The 23,492-nt window shown below is 42.0% G+C and overlaps 2 protein-coding genes across 36 annotated transcripts in view; both read right to left on the bottom strand.

The window, feature by feature from the left end:
* Positions 1 to 165: 165 nt before the first annotated feature.
* Positions 166 to 13,636, bottom strand: LOC109472380. Its single transcript, XM_019772113.1, has 24 exons — positions 13,282 to 13,636; positions 10,665 to 10,791; positions 10,275 to 10,392; positions 9,847 to 9,974; positions 9,374 to 9,506; positions 8,694 to 8,818; positions 8,117 to 8,264; positions 7,517 to 7,709; positions 6,912 to 7,057; positions 6,537 to 6,746; positions 6,015 to 6,232; positions 5,787 to 5,871; positions 5,082 to 5,228; positions 4,561 to 4,724; positions 4,135 to 4,244; positions 3,799 to 3,942; positions 3,555 to 3,673; positions 3,174 to 3,272; positions 2,627 to 2,753; positions 2,223 to 2,332; positions 1,820 to 2,002; positions 1,436 to 1,627; positions 988 to 1,066; positions 166 to 373 (listed from the first exon to the last, which is right to left on the bottom strand). Exons 2-24 carry the CDS (start codon positions 10,748 to 10,750, stop codon positions 189 to 191), a joined length of 3,249 nt encoding a protein of 1,082 aa, XP_019627672.1. The 5' UTR covers positions 10,751 to 10,791; positions 13,282 to 13,636; the 3' UTR covers positions 166 to 188.
* A 1,168-nt stretch (positions 13,637 to 14,804) lies between these two features.
* The window catches only part of LOC109472382, a 31,921-nt gene continuing 23,233 nt past the window's right edge, over positions 14,805 to 23,492 (bottom strand). For all 35 annotated transcript variants that reach the window (XM_019772124.1, XM_019772123.1, XM_019772152.1 and 32 more), the window contains 14 exons: positions 23,355 to 23,480; positions 22,847 to 22,952; positions 22,553 to 22,653; positions 22,061 to 22,321; positions 21,471 to 21,695; positions 20,545 to 20,806; positions 20,018 to 20,148; positions 19,384 to 19,611; positions 18,740 to 18,988; positions 17,795 to 18,068; positions 17,327 to 17,389; positions 16,766 to 16,953; positions 16,078 to 16,143; positions 14,805 to 15,623 (listed from right to left, as the gene is read on the bottom strand). In XM_019772124.1, coding sequence (XP_019627683.1) covers positions 15,243 to 15,623; positions 16,078 to 16,143; positions 16,766 to 16,953; positions 17,327 to 17,389; positions 17,795 to 18,068; positions 18,740 to 18,988; positions 19,384 to 19,611; positions 20,018 to 20,148; positions 20,545 to 20,806; positions 21,471 to 21,695; positions 22,061 to 22,321; positions 22,553 to 22,653; positions 22,847 to 22,952; positions 23,355 to 23,480 — 2,661 coding nt within the window. In that variant the 3' untranslated portion in view covers positions 14,805 to 15,242. The remainder of the gene's footprint in view (positions 15,624 to 16,077; positions 16,144 to 16,765; positions 16,954 to 17,326; positions 17,390 to 17,794; positions 18,069 to 18,739; positions 18,989 to 19,383; positions 19,612 to 20,017; positions 20,149 to 20,544; positions 20,807 to 21,470; positions 21,696 to 22,060; positions 22,322 to 22,552; positions 22,654 to 22,846; positions 22,953 to 23,354; positions 23,481 to 23,492) is intronic.

Here is a 23,492-nt window from a genome sequence, read left to right as displayed (position 1 = left end):
CTTAATGATAATTCTGGGCTATGATCCTAAGATACTTTGTTGACAGCAAAAAGCTTCGAACAACAAGTCACACAACAAGAAACTGATATTGCGAAATTATTCATTTGTTTATTTACATCGAAAAATAATCATAAAGTACCAATTCTGTACAATATTGCGATCTCATTTAGACAAATCTTCCATCCGCCTCATAGTATAGAACACGTTTTGGACTTTTTCTTTGTCGGCTGGTTGTCAGAGTTATTTTCCGCGGGTTCCATGTTGCCGGTGGGGGCTGGCTTCACACGTGGTGTGGCATCTGTATGCTGGACGGTCTGTGTTTTGTTGTCTCCTGCTTTGATGGCGCCATCTGCCGGTTCTTTTGTACCTTCTTCTTCAGCTTTAGCGTTCTGGAGACAACAAGAGAGTTAGTCATTTTTCAGCTGCAATCCGACAGTACACTTCTACTCTATGTATCTTGTATGAACACTTCGCTGCAAAATAGCGACATTTCTTTCAGACAAAACCCGTTTACATACGTACGTACACTGAAAATGATACAAGTTATGAAAATCGTGTTGATAGTATCATATATATATTGCCCGGCAGTACAGCCTCAAATATTATATACCATGCATATGGTGTTGGTGTTGCAGGCTAATCCGTAACAGAATCTTGATGTTTCTTCTTCTATGGCAATGATGGTCTGGTATGCAAAACATAGCCTAGAGTCCAGCCTTCTTAAGTTAATTCCACTCCCCAAGACCCGCTATCCTACCTGCAAAGAAGATCAGGGCAGCGGATCCTGGGGAAGCGGACTAAAGCTAACACGGCTGGACTCCAGGCTATAAGGTGCACTGGTGAAAATTATGGATTTGTCATGATGAAATTTTAAGTTTATTAATTAATTTTTGAATCCATTTTTCATGACCCGATGTCTTACAGTTTCTGCTGCAACTGCCCGCGTCTCCTCTAGTGCGTTCTCCCCGGGTGACAAAGGGCTGGAACCCGCGGGTCTAGGCGCTGGGGTGGAGTATCCGGATACCTGCTGCACTAACTCTTCATATTTAGCTCCCTGCCAGTGGTTCTGTAAGTAAAACAAAGGAGATATCTCTTTCTTTAAAACTAAGACTGTGCCCAACTGCCCATTTGATATGGTATAGAGGTAGGGCGGCACATACATACATGCAAAACAACCCATCCTTAGCGAGAGCAAAACTAATGCCTTTTTTAAAAGCAACCAATGACGTTTTATCATTACTTTAGCTGTTACATGAAAGTTGAAATGTCATTATGTTGCAGCAGACTGATAAAACTTCATTGAAGCAAGTAAACTTTTCTTCATGTGTCTCATGATTTCGGGGTGTCAAGGTTTGTGTAAAAGTGGGGATAGCTGACTTTGTGTCAGCACCGAACTGCTTGATCATGGCTCACAATCCTTGTCAATGTGCTTTACCTGAGTACGTTCATCCCTGCAGTCAATGTACAGCAGTTCTGTGAAGGCCATGCTCATGGGTCCCTCTGGCGGCCAGGACGTGTCCTGCAGCAGCAGAGGCACGATGGGCTTGCGCAGTGCGTCCGCCAGACTGACTTCCCTTCGGCAGTTCGCGGAGAGCGTGTACTTCGGAGTCACGCAGGAAACAACAACCTAGGAGAACAAAAGTTCCATACTTATTATCTGAAGGATAGATATCCAGGTGATAAGATACGCCGTTACGATGTTGGAAACAGTCAGACGTCTCAAGTTAGGGTAGCATTCACTACTTTTCGTCAGTGTCATTGGCCAAAAGAATAACAATTCCAACAATGAAAAAAAATGTGAAGAGGGGGATTTCTGCACCTTTGCGCTCCTGATGCCCTTGTCAATCTTGCCGTACAGCGCGTCCCCTCCTCCCATCTGCTGTATGTCCATCCAACAGGTGAACCCTTGTGACGTCAGCTGGCTGTACAGGGCTTTCACCTGCGGCTGGTGACCCCACTGGTAGGACAGGAACACTTCCGGGTTAACCACCGGTTCTACTTCCTGTCAGGAAGATACAGTTTGCGTCATCAGTCAATGCCTAGAAAACGAAGCCGACTATGTAAAAAAAATAATTGGGCATCAAAAATGTAATAAAACGTGTGTACTCTATGCTTGGTACTTTTGTGCCCTAAGAACGTATCACGTATATGAGGCTTTGACTGCATTTTGAAAAGATTTAAAAAAATTGAACTAGAATTATCACATAAATCAGCTGACTAACCTTTTCTTTTATTTCCGAACTGGATTTTGTCTCCTTCTTTGCAGACTCATTGTCCGGATTGCTTTCTTTCTCCTCCTTTTTTTCAACACTTGGTGTCCAATTCTTGTATTCTGTAGGAGAATTCAAAGACAATCCAAGATTTTAGTGGTGATATATATGATGCTCCAGGAATATTTTAATATTGGAGGAAAAATAGGTACGAAAATGTAGTCGGTGTATACGATGATCCTAGCTCATGTGTAGGACATTGAAAAAAGGTGCTGTTGAAAGATGAGAAGGAACAGAGTACATCAAAGGACAGAAATGTTAGTCCATCGATGTACGGGTAGATATGGCTGATCTGAATACTCTTATTCTGACCAACGTACAGCTGATGTATTTCATAACATATATTCTCCACCTACCATCCGTGACGAGGCTCTGGTCCGGTGCGGCATGATAGGCCAGCTGTCCCAACAACTCGTAGAAACTGGAGTCAGGCCAGAATTTACCGGAACCGGAACTGGCGCCGTGAAACATGATGTACAGGAGCTGGAAAACAAAACAAAACATCGTTCTTAGATGGGTTTCAGCGTTGATACTATGAACTCCCTGTGTTCAAGACTGATTTCAGATGTCTAGGCGGCAAAAGTAGAAGTATTCTGAATAAGGCAATCTTTATGATATTGGCACATTCTGCCCCACATTAGCACATTTTAATCAATATTTCATACCTTCGTTATTTAAAACTACAAAAACAAGAGTCCTGTATTTCTGGGTGGTACCCTAAAATCAATCCCGGACCCTTCCAGCAACAGTTTTCCGTCACAATTTTTGGTATTTTTGCTCCACGAATGTCGATATACATGAGAATAGTATTGTTTCAACTTAGTATGTAGATTTGTGACTAAAATATTTACTTAAATTATTGTCCTAAAAACTGCATTGTGTGCCTTTAACAGCTTTGTTTACCTGTGAGAAGATCATGCTCATGGATCCAGGCGGCGGCCAGGGTGTGTTCTCCACCAGCAGGGGGATGATGGGTTTGTTCAGCAGGTTCGCCAGGTTGATCTGGGCGAAACAAATAAATATATGCAAAGATCACTTCGTTTATTTTCTCAGCTAGCAGGTACTAGGTACTAAATCCATCGCTAATGGAGATGCTGGTGGTACATTCAAACATACATAAATGAAGAAAATGATATACATGACAAAACACTAATCAGAGCATGTACACATGAATCCAAAAGTAAGAAACCAAAAATTATCTTTCATCGCTTAAAGCCTGAAATATGTGATTACAAGAAACACATTTTTTGAGTGATTTCTATCCTCTGTGAACCCAGTACATACCTCATGGTTGCAGTTGGTGGACTCTGCGTACTTGGGCGTGACCATGGCCAGAACGACTTTGGCTCCCCGCATGCCCTTGTCTATCTTCGCGTACAGCTGGTCTCCACCACCCATTTGTCCTAAGACGACAATCTAAAATGAATCCTACGTGCATGCATGAAATGGTACACAGACCACTGATGGCATATTCAGGCATTCAAAGGCCTACTGAAAGATGACTTATGTATGTAGTGGGTATCCTCACCGATGTCCATCCAGCTGTCGTACCCAGCCATGTGCAGATGTTCCTTGATGAGTTTGACCTGGTCCTGAATGTCCCACTGGTAGCTGATGAAGATGGGAGGGGGGTTGGTGGGCTCGTCAGCCGCTGGTTTGGGTACAGCTGCGCCTGTAGAAGACAACAGGATAATATATCATATCATATATTATAATATCCTTACTTTCAGATTGTCTCCAAAGCTTACCATAATATATCATACAGGAGAAGGTGGTGTCATTTCTGCATTCATGCAACAAGATTTGACGGCGACGTGCACAGCATAGAAATATTCAGAGAAATTTTTATTGTCTTTGTACTTACCCGCCTCCTCCATAGCAGTCTCGATGATTCCGGCGGCGTCTGTCCGGCCCATCTCCTGTAGGGACTTCAGCACGGCGTAGGTCGCCTCACTGCTGCGGTGGGTGTTGTACCTAGCGGATTGCGAAGAGCAAAGCATTCACGCTTATCTACAGTGAACCAGTAGTTAACAGTGCATACGTACGATTTCTGACATGTTAACTTTCATTCCATAACTCTTTTCAAGCTTCTATACAAGCTGAACGTTTACTCGTAGCAGCTTACTCCTTTAATTCATTAATTCATAAATCTAAACCTTTATATTCGATGTTTCAGATTTAACCCTTTATATTCAATACTTCAAATCTATATCCATATCTATAGATAAACGCGGTGGAAAACAATTAATCGTCAATGATGCAGGTAAGCAAAGAACAGACGTGAGTCTACCATTCGTTGAGCATGGCCATGGTGGGGTCGGCGTTGGTAGCCCAGGCCCGGATGTCCTCGGGCCCGTACCCGAGCCGAACCGCCAGGAACCTCCAGTCATAGTCCCCTTCCTCATTCATCAGCAGGGACACGTCACGGGACCACGCAGGGGCGGCGCTCAGGGTCTGGCAATGCATATCAAACAACAACAGTGTCAAGATTATCCGAAAATGATGTCATCAGGTTTGTAGAACATAGGATATAGAGATTTTCTTCTTACACAACCTGTAGTGATTTTCACCTGCTAACGTTTTGATGCCTGTTAGACATCTTTCTCAGAGCTTTTGACTGGAGTACTGCTTCTTGTCGCTAAACGGATAAGGACGTCAACCCCAGTGATGAACCGGGACAAGGGGGATACAAACTTAGCCACGTTTGGGATTGTGCTCCTAGTTACTGATCGGTTGCGTACGTCTGTATCTTTCTTAATAACTTCCCCACTTATCTATTGGCGTTTTCAACAGTCCTTCCAAAGTCCATACCTTGTGGTCTATCTCCTCCACTTTCTCCACCGTCTCGTCCACCACGTACTCCAGCTCCGTCAGCTTCTCTCCCTGCTGCCGGACGTCCTCCTGCACCTCCCCCAGCTGCTCCCGCTGGGCAGACACGTCATCCGCTAGGTCCTCTACCTGAGGGACGGAAGCAGGGAATCAGTTTTTTTTCATTCCAACATTTCATAACTAGACATGGTGGCGACACACTCAGGTTTTTCAACTTATTTTATGCCGCCACCATAGGTAGAGGATACAGGATAAAGGATAAGACAATTTAATCATTTTTACTTGAGCTTAGTAAGGAAAGTCGTGCAAAGTGCCTTTCCAAAAGGCACAAGATGGATGGCATGTCGGGACTCGAACCCGGTACCTCTTGGTTCCGAGTCGAGCACTCTACCGTTACGCCACACGACCCCACGGAATCATTTACTTGGTCTTCAACCTGAGGGACGGTAACTTGGTCCTCAGCTATCGGGACGGAAGCATGGAGGCACTCTTTATGTACACAATCCAACAATGGATGATTGAATTAGCATAGATTAACATTATCAGCGTGTTCAGACACTATGGATACGGATGACATGGGGAAACGGCGGTCACATAATTCAATATTTCGCTCATGAGTTTGTATATTACGTAAATAGTGCTGCACACATTTTTAATCATTAATAGCATGTTGTGACACATTCCTACCTTTCCCTCTGTCTGTGTGACTCGTTGGTCCAGCTTGTCCACATCCTCTTTTTGCTCTTTGATGTCCTGATCCAAACTTTGCAGGCTGCAGAAAGATACAATATTCGGTTAGAACCAGTAAACGCGTCAGCTTTGAATTCCACATGTAACTCAGATTTTCCCAGCTGCATTTGACGTTGAAATAAAAATTCAATCATGTAAACGTAAAACTATTTCCTATCGACGAACCTTCTATCATCAAGGTAGTCCAGCATGCCTTGCGCCATGTCAGCGACTCCAGGTTGGCTGCTCTTCACCAGGGCCTTGATGTTTGTCCTCCGTTTCTCCAACACGGACTTGTACCGGCCTCCCACGGCCTTCATGAACATCAGGACAGAGCTGAGGTACGTGACGTCGCCTGACTTAAGTTTGTCTGTCAACAGGGCCATAACTCGCTCTGCATACTCCTGTATAATGACATGGACAGAAGAAAATAAAAAAGTCATCAAGTGATCATTTTTAAATATGACGGAATACATATCGCCTGACTGACCATGAAGAGTAGTACATCCCCGGTACAAGGAGTATAAAGTTCAGAATACAGATTAATGTAATGTTATTACTACCTTAGCATACACTGTCACTAGCAAAGAGTAATACAAAACTAGCACTGAAGACACATTTCTTGGTAGAGAGCTTGAATGGATTTTTCACTCAAAAAAACGACCTGCGGTATAAATTGATTGAACTGCACGCGAGGCTCTCACTTACCTCATCGTATAAACCTATAAGAGACTCAACCTCGTAGATGAAGTAACACATCAACGGTTGAGTCTTGTAAGCCTTCTCTAAGGTGTCGATCTTGTCCAGGAAGGGCTTGGTGTCGTACTTGCAGAGCTCCTTCATGGTTTGTAGTGCGGGTGACATGGTAGACAAGTCGCCCAGTCCCTCTTCCACTTTTTGTACATATGGCATGAGGATCTGCAAAGGGGAGGCACACATTAACTTGTACTGTGAAAACAATAGAATCAAGAAGCACTTCGTTCTTCTGTTGCACTTGCACTACATGTCAGACAAGTACAAGTGAACAGTTCTTATTTGCTTGCTGACGCTTTTTAGGTTTCAGCTTAATCTGAAGATACTTACCTGAGGCTTGTCCTTTGATATCTCGTGGAAAAGATTGTAGAAGCTGTAGTGTACGTCAGGGTTGATGTCGTCCATCTTCTCGATTATTTCAGAAAGACGTTCCCTGATAGGCTCAGGGTTGTGCTTGTACATGGCTGCCAGCACGTCTGGGGAAATGATAAAATTTCGTTAAAATGTCCATGACATCAATTATACTTGGGATCTTGGAAATGAAATAAGATTAACTAGCAAGGGTAAATGCATAATGTTTACCTTTACATAGTTATGGTCTAGCTCAACAAACTGCTGCTCTGTTTATTTCTCAAACATATTCATATACTAGTATGTAGTTAATAGCCTCTCCAACTCTGCCCTGCAACTTGCTACATAATGTACCACAACATCCCAGATTGCCTGCTACATCACCAATTACCATGGTTAGAGCGATCGGACCTTTTTGTTGCTTTCTAGTTTTCTATCTAAGAAGGCAAACATAATTAAGAAAGGACAACATACAATTTCGCCATGCATGCGTTGAAAGTGTTACAATCTGAGCTTGTACGAAGTTTTCATCTTAATAAGACTTAGGGTAAGGATCAGTTTTAAGTGAATGGACTGTTACTGACCAGCGATTTCCAAAGCATCGCAGTTGATGAAGGCGTCCAGGAGCGGCTCGGCGTGAGGAGCCAGGACCTCCCCCTGCTGCGTGAAGAGCCTGGCGAGGCAGGACATTTCCATCTGCTCCGACACCTCCTCGTCGGCCAGGATGCGGACGAACCCCGGCGTCACCAGCTTCAGGTGCTCGGCATTGCTCATGTTCTGTGTTCGGAATCAGTCGTTAGAAACTATGACATGCGATGCTACAAGCTGTTCATCTGTTTCGTTCTTTTGTAGTTACATCCAGTCAAATCTACGTGTAAGTTTTGCTTCATTCATGACCTGAAACGTTGTAGTATGCTTTCAAAATTAACAGCAACCGTGCACGTCAGTACAATGCTAGAACAAGTTGATAAATATATTTCCACATACAAAATCAACCTCTTTATCAGGTTCAACGAGTCGACTGGTCATTTTTGGGGGGCTTTTGTAAAGCGCAACAGAAGTAATATGTCATAAGCCCTTTATAAAAGCCCTTCCCCCAAGCCTTAGTCGTATACCAGGATATTATAGTCTGCTAATGATATATAAGTAGGCTATACAATGGCCACGAACTATGAAGTCCGTACCTTGCCGAGGAACTCAGACAGCAGGGTCCTGATGGCGATCCCGTAAGCAGTGGTCTCGGTTGGGTTATCTTCCTCGAACAGTTCCTTCCCCGAGCAGAAGTCGACGATTTCCGATAGCGTTTTCACATGCTCTGTGGTCTTTGCACTCCTGCAAGTAGAGGATACATATTTAAGAAAATGAAACAATTGAGCGTTTCAAGTCTGGAAATCGGTGCCTTTCAATTCGTCATTGAAGCACGTTTTTGTCAATGCCATTAGCATCAATCACTCATGAAGTTGCTATAATTTCAGAAAAGCGCCATGCATGCACGTACTATCTAAGATCAAAACTTGATTCAATGAAAAGACTGATTCAACTGACGTGGTCTTGTACAGTAACTGTATTTCTTCCTTTTAGCATATTCGTTTTACATGTCTGTACATGAGTTGAGAATTATTTATTAAATACAGACATTTAGATACAAATATTGGTAAAAGTTTGTCAATACAATAAAGAAGATACTATCGGGTCAATATCGATGAACCTATGTCCTATGCCTACTAGATGTCTACTCTCTTTATGAATGTACAGACTTACTCAGCCAGGTTTCCACACAGCCAGCGTGTTACATCGCAGCCCCTGTGCGTGGTGGGGTCAAATGTCTCCCTTTTTATCAGCTCAAAGAAGGCGCCCATCACCCTCGTGCACTCCGTATCACTCATCTGTAAAAAAACATGATATCAGTGGCATATAGCAAAGGTACATACACTACGGTTCAATATATAATACATAATGGACTCCTATCTAATAGTATACAACTAATGTGATTTCCTTTGCTTTCTATGGAACCCGAAGCAATATCAGGACAGTAAAACTGGATTCTCAAAGTCAATTTTATGATACTTTTTTAGGTAGCAAGTTGAATAAACCCTCCGCTATATCATGCTGATATCTGTGAGGAAAAAAAAAAGATGATGTCGCTGACGGAAAACGGTTGATTGTCTCGTATAGTAGTCTGGATCTAGCTATTCATTGGTGGTAATAAGAAAATAAAGGGGCCCCTTGTGTAGCTTGTTTTAGCGTTATATTAAACTCGTCAAGTATGAAATAATGATGAAAATGTACTATGAAATGGCAGTAAATGTCAATAGCAGACAGATTTCCTCATTCCGAATATTGTTTTTTTCGTCCTCAAGCGTCCTTTAAGACTCGTAAATATATATCTGTAACCTCATCATTGCTGATATATATCAAATGTGACAAAGACAAATACCCACCTTATTTAACCTGTCTTGGATGCCGTCTGCCTTGACGACTCCACTCGCGATGTATAGATGTGTTTCAGAGCCTTTGTTCAGAGCAAACACTAGTAGATCTACCGCGTTGGGCCAGATCTTCTTATGACAGTGTCTGAAAGCACGAGACACAAAAATTAAATACCTTCGTCATGTTTTCGGGGCCTTGTGTGTCTTCCTACCTCTCTCCCCCTCTTTCTTTCTTTCTTTCTTTCTTTCTTTCTTTCTTTCTTTCTTTCTTTCTTTCTTTCTTTCTTTCTTTCTTTCTTTCTTTCTTTCTGCCTGCCTCTCTCTCTCTCTGTCTCTCTCTGTGAACAGAATTTCTCCAGAATAAAAAGTAAATTGGAAACAAAGAAGCACCACATTTACATATAATTGACTTCTTACATATACGATTCTGACATCAGTGTAACTCACAGACCTAGCCTAACACAATTATATAGAACATGACGTACTTCGTGTACTCCAGCAGCTTTTCAACAGCATCCTCCAACTTAGAGTTGTACCACGTATCTTCAGCTTTTGTCTTCTCTTGAACGACTTGGAATTTATCCAGCACCTCACCCACTTCCTTATCATGACCCTGTGAATTCAAAGGTACACAAAAATGCAGAAAAATGAAACAAAGAACGGTGTTAGATTTTTTTCAGACCGTTCAAATGAATAGTACAGTGGCATATGCCTGCAATCAACAAATAGAAGCGGACTAATATTTGATATCATTCACGATTCTTTTTACCATCTTGGGTCTACTGATGCCCAGCAATGTATACGTTTGAATGCACTCCATTCGAATCTCATTTCTGCTCCACTTTTAAACCATTCTATGCACATTGTTTGCATGTACGCATGCAATGTATTGTGTGGACCTAAATTGAGATACCTTCCACTTGACTAGGTTGTCTTGAAGAACACTCTTAAATTCTTCGAAGTGTCTTGTTGTGGACGACTCCAGGCATGCGCACAGGAAGTCCACCACGGCACGAAGTGCTTTGTCATCTCTGTGAGTAAACATTGAATATGAGCATGAGATAATATTCCCGTGTCTAGTCTTTTGGAAGCAACCCTTAAGCATGATAATTAAATATAGACAGCTCACATTGGAATGATCTTTTTACGAAGCACGGGTATGAAACTATTACGGCCCAAAAGTGGTTGCGGTCCGATTGCTATACTCAAAAAGATAACATTTTTCACAGCATTCGTTATCACGTATATGTATGCCTATATAATTACAGTACATGCCTATGTTTACCATGATTGTTGGACTCACTTCTTCTTTGCAATCTTGTCCAGTTCAGCTCTTGTCTCATCGATGTTGCCGGAATCCTTGAACCAATCAGTGCCCAACTTATCCATTTTGCTTGATCAGATGCGTTATTCCATGCGAAGATCGTTAACTGAGAAATAAAAAAAATAGAAACATGTTTTGTAGAGTATTTAAAGGTTTTAAACAGGTGTCTTTCAAAGGTAAAAAACTATTGAAAACATCAATCAGTTTAATAAACAACATTGTTCATATTTTTTTTTCTAAATTCATGCTAATAATAATAGATGTAGAGTCGTCACGTCATTTAATAAAATTTCTTAGTACTCTTAATTATGTCTGTCGACGCACTAGCTAGTGTATACATGTTTGTTTCTGTAGTACACACTGCTACCACACTATCGAACATTATAAAACGGGGCAATCTAATACAGCAATGTTGGTTATCCTCCCCATATCAAAAACTAAACCCACCGGTTTACTTTTCACCCTACTGCACACTATATGACTTGTACAGCAAACCTTAATCCAGAGACAGACGTATAGCAAATACTGTTTGTTACCTCACTAGGGGTGACACGAGAAACACCCCGCTCCGCTATGGCCGAACAAAAGCGGAGTAAATTTGCTTGATCAACAGAGTGGGCGTTTCTGTTAATGTAATCAGTACAAAGGGGCCACCGCGGGTCTAGCCTCCTTCGCAGACTTCTAACGTTGCGGCGTTATTCAGAATAGACTCTGTCAATACTGTAACATGAAATTCAATAGAAGATGAACAACACTTTATTTTAGACTGTATTCTATATTCTAATGAAAGATCTGTCCTTTTTAATCATATCAGAGAGAAGTTCCCATACTTTGAACACCTAAATGCAAACGATAAATCTATATTATTGATACGTCTAAACAAACCCTGTATCACAAACATGATCTGTTCTCACATTTTCCAATGTACAAGAAAAAGCGAGATGAAGTTGACCACTCTGTATTAGCTCAGTAACTACAACACTTTGTATTAGCCTAGTATAGTACCCTTGTATTTTCCTTACGTATGTATGTCTAAGTGAAGTAGTGTATCTTTTGTCCCCACTTTTCTACATACGTCTGTTATGTGTCTGTTAAGTGTTGACCTGTACCTATCCCGTCGTGGCATGAATGTACAATAAAGGTATTTCATTTCATTCTTTTTTTTTGGGGGGGGGGAGTGAGTTATATGCCCCGAAGGGACGGTTTTGCAATCGAGGGACTTTGCTGCCAGGGAGAGAGGGTTAAACCCCTCCGCGGCATAACTCGTGTCGCTCCCCGAAAAAAAAAATTAACACCGCCCCCTCAGAAGTCTGCGAAGGAGGCTAGGGGATGACGTGCTTATATGATTAGTAGTAACCAAGTAGGTAACGGCAGGTCACCACTGACCTCACGTAACCTTGACTGGTATAGGATCTGAAAGAAATCCTATCCACTTTCCCGTCCTAAATACTCGAAAATGTTTCTTCTCAACAAATAAGCACATTGTTGTTGCCGATTGTCAAATATGTAATCCTGAGTCCCTAGAAACACATTAAATGAGTACCTCATTTGCATCGAGAATTGTCATAATTCCTTAGTGGTACATTACGGGACAGTATACTTTGTGGTAAACGTTTTAAGTCAATCAACGGTGACCATTACCATACATATCATACCATACATAGAAGATAAAAATTTGCATACCTAGTGGGGACTAATCAGCGAGAAATTCGCAATAAAACAAGAAATTAAAAAAACAAACTTTACGGAGGTATGAAATACTTGATTTCGTCTTTTACTTTGTAATAAACGTGTTAGTAAAAAATGCTTTCATAGCTTCATTACTGTAAAATAATCATTCCATCCACCCGCACAATACCATTCGCAAATCAGTCGTCAGAAACACACAACGTTTTCTCACAACAATCCCTTTAATGATTTTATGATACGCATTTGTTAAGTTAATGAAGTCCACGCCAACTTACCTGTAATTCACTTACAATAGGAGCTTCCTTTAGATCGTTAAGCAAACATGTGTTGATAGATCGTGTGGGTCCCTATTTGCAAACATGAAAAGGCCGACCCAGAAGCGCATAGAAACGCAGTGAACTTTGACACAGTTTCGTGTACTGTGTGTGCAGCAGTGGTAGCTATAGACTATATGCTACAATGTATACTACAGGGAGACGACTTGGGCTTGAAACCAAAGTGAAAGAAAACGTAGGAAGCTGGATAAAAGTTCCCAAGACCTGCATTCTTCTTTCGTATACGCCGGAACTAAATATAAACATGGGTATCAAAGGGGCTGGCCCTGAATGTGAATGGCAGGCATATCTTCAACGGTAGGTTAAATCATAAAAGACATACATTTGCATCCCAGCAGCAACTAGTATTCTTATTTTTTAGACCTAAATTGCTCCATATACAGTCACTCAGCAAACGATATCTACAAGTTAAACATTAACTATGAACATAACAATAATGTCCTCTCAGACTCAATCCAACACATGTAGCTTTTCTGGGGCTCTATGTGTACAGCTACCATCGAAATCTCCGTTGTTCGGAGCGCCCTTGACCTGATCTAACTACTGTCTGCAGTCGGACCTGATAGACGTACCTGTTCAAGGATTCACAGGGAGATTCCCCGAGCTGTCGCCAGGCTCTCCACGTGCCCAGCTCTCCTTCGTCTGAGCAGAGAATCTCAACACTTTCGAAGTGTGCCGTTTACAGGTAGGGTAACCAGGGAAGGATGGCACCGCTGGTTACACCACCGCACCGAATGCCTGTTGCTTGTGCCAGCCGGCGGTCAAACGTACCAGCCCCATGCAATCCCATTCAAGATGGCGGCGAAGGAGGCGTCATGAATGATTACCTGGTTGCCATGGAGACGTCACGACTGAGTGATCCCTATGCCTGTCCATTGATCTGTGTCTACTGACGGAGCAGACCGTGACTTGCGCAGTGAAGCTTAAGTTTACCTGGTATGAGAAGAAGTTGTCGCTTCACTGGGGGGCAAACACCAAGAGTGTTGACATTAGACCGATCCCATGGCCCCGCCCACCATGGTCCAAGTGAAGTGGGTTAATCAAATAATCACCAAACGCGTCTTGATTGGTCAAAACAATAACAACGTGCAGATACTTAGATTCTATTGGGTAGACAGTTAATGCTGATGGTTAGCCACCGTGTTCTTGTCTTCATGGGATCCAGCCTGTGATATAAATAAGTAGTGATGGCGTAAACATTGCCAATTAGCCTGGGTACCATCCTTCTTGTATGCCGGGGCTCCCACACTCGCTTCCCTAACTTCTTAGGGAAGCGAGTGTGGGAGCTCCGGCATACAAGTAGGATGGTACCCAGGCTAATTGGCAATGGCAGGATTCAAGTAAACGTGTATCATTGTGACGACTGGCGAGGAAAGAGGGACTAGTAGACCTTTGACCGAGTAAAGAATGAAAATATTCAGCTTTCAAAAAGCATGGGTTTATGGGTTTACTGGGTTCTATGGTATGTGGATAAGGTCTTGACGCGGGTTTATCGATCTTGCCACAAGCACAATGACGTAAGGTGCGTGTGGCAAACAGTACCCTGTGTCATCGATGAAGGTTAGACATCCAGGTAATGAGATCCAAAAGAAAACTGTTACTCAAGCAGAGTTACTGAAACTCTGACCATTTCCAAAATCATATCCAGTTCTTTGAGTAACTGCTTTTTGGCGTAAACAACTGGATAGATTTTGAATAGATAAAGCAATTGGATAGATTTAAAAATCTATCGAGTTGCTTGAATAACAGTTATCTTGTTGAAATCCCTGAGTTAAAGACATGGCCTATATACGGGTTTAAGAACACAAACACATCTTTAAAAATATCACATATATAGTGAAGCAATTCATTTTTGTAGTCTTTAACTGCTCTACTCTAGTGAACAATGTCATTAACGCCGAACAGGTCATTAACACCGATACCTTCCAAAAATAATCATAGCTTTAAACGTAGCAAGCAACAAAATATGGTAGCCTTAATATCTTCATATAGTACTTGTTTGTATTGTATTTACAATACAAATATTGCACATTGCACATATGTATATTTATTTGAAACACTAGCTCCACTATTTATTTTAAATCAAATATTTGGTTCTATTTGCAACGATATCGATTAATGAGCTGCTAAAATAAGTAAAACTACCGTAGTCCCCATTGCAGTCTTGAATTGGCGTTTTAATTTTTATGTCTTTTTTATTTTTATAACGTACTACTTTCTTCTAGCGTCGTCTTGTTGGTATCTGTGGATATCAATAATAAAATACTAATCGAATGTTGATCGGGAGGCCACAATAATCATAAAACTTATTACTTTACGCATGATTAAGTCTGCTTTATTTCGATTATGTATAATTATCATTTTCTTAATTTCTACATCTTAATCGTTAATTTATGGTACTATATACAATTGACGGTTCTACTCCAATAAAAACTTTTGTTTAGAAAAATAGTAAAATTTAAATACGGTAACGCTCGATCGTGTGCTTAACTTCACTGTATAATCAATTGGTAACTATTAGAGTAATAATAGTCTATGGCAGTTTGAACGAAACTTCTCTAAACGGCATGGTCCGCGAATCATTGTCATCATCAGTACTGTCCAGGTCATCTTCATCATGCAGGGGATGTACTCCGTCACCGCCGTCCACAGGTGCCCAGGCTTCTGACTGAGCATATTCGGACGGGTAGGGGTCACTTGAGGTGTCTGGCGACTCCGCAAGGTGCAGGTAAGACGGTGGGCCGCCGTCTTCAGAGCTAGAGACGATGGTTCCCAGTTCGTCGGTGTCGTCGGTTATCAGTGACGAAGGTGTCGTTGGTAGACTTGGGATGGAAGGGTCCGCGGAGTACCTTTCATCCAGTTCCCGGATTTGGTCTGCCAGACGGCGACTACCTAGTTTGTCCTTCAATTTAACCTGGAAAATGTTTCAGAAAAGTCACAAAGCCCATAAGCTCAAAGTCAAGATAATAACGTCATCAGTTTTCTCTTGCATAAAAAATTGGATCAAACAAATGTTCGCGATATTTCTTTATTTGAATTTGCCATATACGAGGGAAGCGAACAGTTGGGTTTTGTTCTGAAAGTCCCGAGTCATCATGTGTTGGATCTAGAACTCTAGAGTCACACAGATTCGCCGAGGACTTCAAAATATGTAAGACATCGGCTGCTAAAACATTGATATCTGGTTGCAAAGGCATAACACATAGCGCAATATAAAAAAACTAACCAAAATATATAGTAACGTAACGTAACGTAACGCAACGTAGCGTAACGTAACATAACAAAACATGCATTTTGTAGTCATGCACACACTTGCCTTTTGTATATAACAGTGATTGATATTAAGAGAAAGAAACTCCTTTCCTTACCCGCGGAAGTTTCGTCCACTGTAGCAAGGCATTCCGATGCTGAGATTTTGACCTCCGAGTTCGATTCTAATGAATGGTATAATAAAAAAAAACTGTGCTATACTGATTGATACTGGGAATATGGACGGTAACTTGTGATGTTTATTCTATGTAATATTCTTTTCAAAGTCTAGACGATATAATGGAATAATGCGCGGTAGTGTGTTTCGTAAACAGTCGTTGCTATTTGACACGGTCGATGCCATAACCAAGCTTATCAAAGCTTATCTTAGAAAAAACATTTCAATTGCAAATGAATCACAGCAACTAATTCTCTACGCCACGAATTCGAAATATCACGGTGTTGACAAAGTCAGTTTGTCGTTCTGCGATATGGTATCGACCGTTTCAAATGTCTGTGATATGAGACAATATGGGAAATTAGCTGTGGCATTGAGGTGGCAAAAAGACTGAATGGTTTACAAGTTTCCATCAGACACCTTTGCAGCCTGAAAGATTAGTACAAATCGGCCTAAAGTTATGCATGAGGCATCCTGTACGGAGGCAAACCAGTCCTTCAATGGCCGACTAACTCCCCTGGCCAAGAAATAGACTAAGTAATACCCTTTTAGGCCGATTTCTACAACTAGTATTCATTCAGTCTGCAAAGGAGTCTGGTGGAGACTAGTGGTTTACCGCCCCGACATACCTTACAGATGAGCCGCACAAAAATGACGATGAGGACCACCTTCAGGGGCTGCACGATGAGTATGTCCGTGAGGAAGGACACGAGGAAGGAGAAGAGCCAGGCCTCGGCTTTCCTCCTGCCGTACTGCACGCCGTACAGCAGGGTGAAGAGAGCCGACAGGAGGACGATGGCAAAGACGAGGAACCACGCTGCGGATACAGGGTGCACAGAGGAGTGATGGGTGAAGTAATTCACGAACAAAATACATGTCATGATCATGGCTCTTCCTGTACCCTGCATGTTTATGTGTTCCTACGAGACATTTATTTAGACGAAATTTAACGATAGAACCCCCCTGCCTAACTTGTAGATAATATAAGCTATTTAACAAGGAAATCCTCCCTGCCTAATTTGTAGACAAAGTTAGCCTTAACATAAATTTGACGTGCACTGTGTCATTTAAGGCCCAGCACATGAGAATCTAAAGTAGCAGTCCAACAATGTAAGCTAGAACAATAGCTAATTGGTTCATCCATAGTCGATGATTAACAGAAAGCATCAATGTTAAGTCAAAAGACGTACCTATGAACAGAAACCACCAGGGCAGACATCCGTCCTCTTGTGTGACATCTTGCTGCGTTACTCCTGTAAACGCAGCAGATTTGTCAGAAAGAAAGTGCTCAGTGGTGATATATCATTTTCATATCTAATAAAACCCTCCGCATCTGAGATTATATAAACAAAGTCATTTTGTGACAACAGTTGGCTGAAAATGGTCACCACAGCTCAGCTATGGTGGCGACAGGCCGCTGCAATGATGATCTACTAAAAAGACCATCTCTGCTCTAAAGACTGCTTCATTCAAATAGGGTATAGTGTGTAGTCTTATTACATGGAACTCCTGTGCAATGCTGTAGACGGTATCGTAGATATTGGTTTAATTCTTAAAAACGTGCAATACATTGTACCTATTATAATTGTTATGTAAATATGGTAGATTAAATGATTGATTGATTGGTAGCTTGATTGATTGATTCAAAACAAACGCACCTGTTTTGTGATCTATGTAGCCCGGCCCTCTCCCGTCATGCTCTAGTCGCGATGACGTGCTCACAGTGTCGGAAGAGCAGCCCTTCGCATCAAAACAGAGGGGTGTTTTCCTTCGTGTATTGTACATTTCCCCAAATTCTCGATAAGCTCTCAGTTGAACTATATTGTCCAGTTGGGAAGTTCGCTTTTTTCGCACCGAAAGATTCCGGAAGATCAGGACTATGACGACATTTGGTGGGAAAGCGATGAGGGTGCACGTCAGCCCTAATATCACCTGTAGGTGAATTTTGAACAAAACATCTTATCAACAAAATTAAACCTCCTTGCTTAACTTGTACACGAGCTAGACCTTAAAATAAAATTCACCTGCACTGTGACATTTATCATTATCAAAAGGTCAAATCACTGAGGTTACCTCCATGATCAAACACATGAGAGTCATGAAGTAGCGGCACAAGAAGGTAAGACCCAATGCCTAACGCTCACTCATATGCATGCGCCGATAATTGTTTGAGTCAGGAGAAACCACCTGCTTAGAGATCTAGGGTTGGTGTTGCTTAGTATGTTTTGTGTTAAGACCTAACCGTGGTTCATGATGCATTATTGGGATTGTTCGAATATAGGTTTGAATACAGAAAACAAAACTGCAGACACCAACAGCAAATATAGGAAAGGGAGAAAATTTCGCTGGACACGGTAAGAATACTGGACACTGAACAAGACTACCTCCTGAGAGATTATTTACATCAGGGCCCATCACCCTTCACACAACCGCGACAGGGGGCGACATCGTCTACCAGATACCTTTGACCCAGTGTTGAAGCCACTTCACAAGTCTCACTGGGCCAGTCTGTTGAAGAAGCCCAGAGTAACTAGTCGAAAGCTCTAAGTGAGAACAATTCTTTGTGCTGGAACAAAAAAGTTTAACTTTAAACAGATTCCTACCGTTTGTAAACTGATGTTGAATGGAATGTTCACCCCTCCGATGCTGACAGAATTGTCTGCCCTGCCCTGCTGGAAGAACATGATGTTTGTCACCATCACCAACATCAGGAGGGAGAAACAACATGAGACTCTCTGCGCACGTGTGAAGATACTGCGTGATGAAGGTCGCACGACCGATGCCCACAGATGATACTCCAGTAGATGATGATAGCTGGTGGCTCGGGCAATGTTGCCTTGTAGCCCTCGTAGCTAGACATAACACAGGGGGGAATATTAGAAAACAGTATGTAGTAAAGATGCATGTAGCATCCAGGAAACAGCATTTAGCGTAGTCTTCATAAACGATCAACCTATGGCTTTTTGCATAAGAAGTCTAAGAAGGCCACTAGCTTTTTCTTGGTCCCCTGGACGTTCGTCTTAGACAAGTTTTGATATTAACGACATGTATATTTGCTAAGAGTAAAAAAAAAGGGAGGAATCCACCTGTCACCACGAAACAAGCGATATGAAAATGACGAAGTGGCCACACAAGAACACAAACGGCTAACATAATTATCGGGATGATGACACTATGAAACTTACACGGGTAGAACATTTAGGAAATTAAAGGAAATATATGCTGAAATTACGAAATCGTCTCTTACCTTTCTCTTCTCTCTAAGGTCCCGGCCTCTTGCCCAGAACAGCAGTACAAAGTACAGCAAGAACGCAGTGCCGACTGTGGCCCACACTATGAAGTTAGTCGTGATGTCCTCTGGGATTTTCAGAAGGGCTGCTCTGATGTTCAGTTCATTCGGAGCCACAAAGAAACCAAAGGAGGTGAGGTGGTTGCACAGACAATGCAAATGGTCCCTTGTTGTGAGTGGTCCAACCTGAACAGAGAAACCATGCTCTCATGATTTTCAGCAAATCTTAGACCATGCAAAATTGTAAATACAAAATGTTCTGGTAGTGCATGGATATCTCTTTATTGCTACACAACAATTCTATCCCACATTCACCATATGCAACACCCTCGTCTAGTCATGTGACCTATGCTGACCTTGAACCTCTTGGTCACGTGACTATGATGGCGGATGAAAGATGGCAGATGCTGTCAGAAAAAAGCTTCTCTGCTGAACTGTATGTCTTGTGTATAAGTTTAAACCTTCTTTTCCTAATAATTCTGTCCACTCTGTCTCTTGCTACAAGATGTTCCAAAATAATGGAAGCATGCATGTTTCATCATAGCCAAGACCAAGTTATTTATGTAGAGCAGCCGAAAGAGATGTGCCTCACCTTACAACCACGGTCGGCCCAGAGGTGTTCGTTCTCGTCGAAGAAGAGACACCTAGCGGAAATGATGGTGATGTTGTACTTGGCGGTGAGGTTCCCTCCTGTGTCGTTGAGTATGGGCACATGTTGGGCGGCTGGTAAATAGAAAAGCGAGCGGACGTCAATATTTCTCATATCTCAAACACTACGTGTAGCAATTTGTAGCTGGTACATATTTCATTACAAACATACATACATTCATACATACATGCATGCATGTCGATACTGGACGAGACATACCGTACTCGCAAAAATGCAGAAAAAAACAGGTCTAGGCATCCTATTATAGCCCCAAATGGTACAATAGGAGCCATATGAAGTCAACACAAAAGGCTGATAGTCAGTCTTGTTCAAATAGTTCATAATTGGATATCCGGGTAAAATGAGTAGATGTTTAAGGCAATAGAACCATCACCTTTGCTATAAAGACGCTTTCCAAAATATAGCATTACAACAGTAGTATTGACAAGCAGAACAGGTTAAGTCTCCACCTAACGACCAGGAAGTGTCCTCCTCTGTAATGTTCAGCTCCTCCTGGGACAAAAACCAAGTGTACGGGTCTGAGGTGACTGATAATCTCGTGGACCACGCCGGCGACGTCGGTGCAAAAGGCAGTGACATGTTCCAGGTATACCTGTCCGGCGATGCGTCGGTTCCTCGTTGTAGGAAGAGTCGCAAGGGTGCGCTGTCATTCTGGGTTTGCAGTATGATGTGGAGGGACGTCCTCGCCTTGCTGATGTTGAAGTTGTGAACCTGGCCGTGGCAAGGAAAAATAGCACCATGTATGTAGCTTGACTACATATGCTTCTAGCAAGCCCTACCATTGGTCAGGCCCCTATATGCTCCATGACCAACACCTTCACGTCAGGAGAGTTGGGAACATCTTAGTTCTGTTCATTAATGCACATGTGATAATATGGGCCGATTATTCAGTGTAAGAAGTGTTTGTTACCATAGTGTTGATATCTTTGATGACTGGTTTCCATAGAGACAGAGAACCTACTTCTTTGAATGGGAATGGCCACTTGACTTAAAGGTGTATGGCCGCAAGCTCTCGGGGAGGATGTCCATTCAGCTCTTTACAGCGAGAGATTGTGTACCACAGACTATTCAAGACGCATTTAGACATCTGGATACTACAGAGCTTCATAAACATTTAAGTCCATTTAATCCCACATAAGAGACAGGCCGGTGCAGCCAGCATGTTGTTTACATCAGTTATACTGTGGTAAATACCAGCACGGATTTCCTTGCCATTTTCAAGGCGTCTGGACGGATGTAAGACTGAGAACTGTCTGTTACCATAGTGTTGAAGGCTGTGATGGAATTAGAATTAGAACTCTACATTTAGAGCTCATTGGGCGATCATTGGGTATATATCATACATACGGAGAGATTATATAAACGGCTGACTTACTGTGATATTGCCACTGTTTTCCGGCTGGGTGGTGCCGCTGATGGTGATATCGTTCTCCTGGTCGGTCCGTGTCGTTATCAGCTGTATCCTCGCGTCGTTCTGCAGATCCTCCAGTTCACGGACTCTCACCCCGTTCCTTCTCTCAAAGGACAGCGCCTGCACTCCCGTCCTGACATCGTCAGCGTTTGGTGAGTACCCATGTGGGTTCTGCTGCGTCCAGAAGGTCTACACAAACATATACAGACACGGAAAGTAGCGTCACTTCGGTTTAGCATTGGCGTGCTGTGTTGAACCTCTGACAATCTGTATCTACACTAGCTAGGAAAGAAGTCACTCATATCCATACCAAAGACTTGTCTAGAGAGTTTTGTGTATGTGTTTGTTTTATGTGCATGTGCGTGACAAAAAACAAACTGATATCACATCGGACAATTGTATGAAATTATTAAAAGAAGTGTGTAACTCTATATCGAATATAGGATGTCAAGATACTTGGAGTGTTGTTCTCCTTGAAAATACATTAATCTGATATCGCCAGCAAAGCAAAACAAAGAAACAAGCGAGGATGAAAACAAACAGAAAAACAGTACCTTCGACCCAACGCTTTCGTTAAGTTTATTCAAGCAGCCTATCTTCTGAGCGGCTTTTTCAGGTAGGTAAAAGAAGGCTCCAATCTGCTCCTCTGTTCGAATGATTCGCTCTGCCAGCTTGTCACAGCTGGTGTTGGCCAGACTTAAGACGAACCCCTTGGACTTAAGCAGCGTTGGTTTGTCGTCCCGGGTTTTTCTTGACAGCAGGAGGGTCCCGAATGTGTTGATTGTTTTCAGCACTTGCGTGGTGGCATTTTTGTTCTACATGTTAAAACAGAAATGGCTTTTACTGGGTTTCTATGTGTAGATAACGGCTCATGTTGTAAGGTTCCATTTTCACACTCACAGAGATTCAATGCGGAACACTTACACATGAACAAGAAAAACATTATCTATGTAATAGCTACACTGTATATAATAAAATTGAAATAGACATTATTCAGAGAATAACAGAGAATGTTCCTGGATAAAAAGAAGTCAAAATCTTCTCACCTTCTCCAAATTGTCTGTCTCAGTCGTTATATTTTCGATAACGTTCCTCTTCTTTGTCTCTATTGCCTTGATGTTGGAGGCATTTAGGACATTCACAGCGACTGAAATTAAAGAAAAGTGCATAGGTTGGGGTTAGCAATTACTTTAACTTCCCCTATTCCTGCAAAATCGGCAAATTTGAAAAATGGACAAAGAGTTGAAGATGGAAATTTACAAAATCTAAAGATCTTTCACGTTGTGGGAAAAACACACAAATATAGCAATAAATATTCAAGAAATTTCAAATTTCAACACCTGTCAACATATGTGCTGATAGGACCTCCAGCTCTTCCGTGCCGCTTTCGGTTGACTCTTCCTTCACCCAGACACTTATATCCTGCAGCGTGGTCGATGCGTCTACCTGTTTGAAAACGTTTATGCATAGAGAAGTCGTTTTATCAAAAGAATTACAAAGCCTGGCAGTATTATGTACACTGCAATATGTCTGTGAGACTAGCAGATGGGAAAGTATAGTCTAGAACATAAAGAAATTGTACTAAGATATGCAAAGATATACTGCAATCATCCAGTCAGCGGTATACAACAGATACGCACATTTAACAATGAAATGTTCACATATGTAATTTCATCCTGACTACGATATAATAGAAATCTCGTTTACACGCGTTTTAAAATTAAGAAGCGTGGTTTTCTTACTATACTCTAGGTATCTATCGTAATGCATTTAGCCCAAGATAGACATGAATTCTAATATATATAAGCAGTAAACTTAAATGTTATTGTCATTGCCGTTTTACCGGACCTGTGCATTGTTTTCGAGTTCTTCGGGAACTGCAGTGATGTGTTCCAAGGTGCTGAGGACCTGCTGAGCGTGTTCTATGGTGGTGACCTCCACCTGCTGCACGATGGACGTTAAAGTCTCCCGAATCTGTTACAGGGG

The sequence above is a fragment of the Branchiostoma belcheri genome, unplaced genomic scaffold, assembly GCF_001625305.1.
Source record: "Branchiostoma belcheri isolate BF01 breed outbred unplaced genomic scaffold, Haploidv18h27 scaffold270, whole genome shotgun sequence".
Taxonomy (NCBI): Eukaryota; Metazoa; Chordata; class Leptocardii; order Amphioxiformes; family Branchiostomatidae; genus Branchiostoma; species Branchiostoma belcheri.
Note: the sequence above shows the minus strand (reverse complement) of the source record. Positions and strands in the feature narration are given on the sequence as shown.

Bases quoted from the DNA above. Each gene is read 5' to 3' on its own strand.
- LOC109472380 (XM_019772113.1), bottom strand. From the start codon at position 10,750: ATGGATAAGTTGGGCACTGATTGGTTCAAGGATTCCGGCAACATCGAT. The intron at 6,233-6,536 runs GTAAGTGAGAGC...GTCATTATACAG, and splicing joins TTATAGGTTTATACGATGAG to GAGTATGCAGAGCGAGTTAT. The intron at 2,003-2,222 runs GTTAGTCAGCTG...TCTTCCTGACAG, and splicing joins GTTCGGAAATAAAAGAAAAG to GAAGTAGAACCGGTGGTTAA.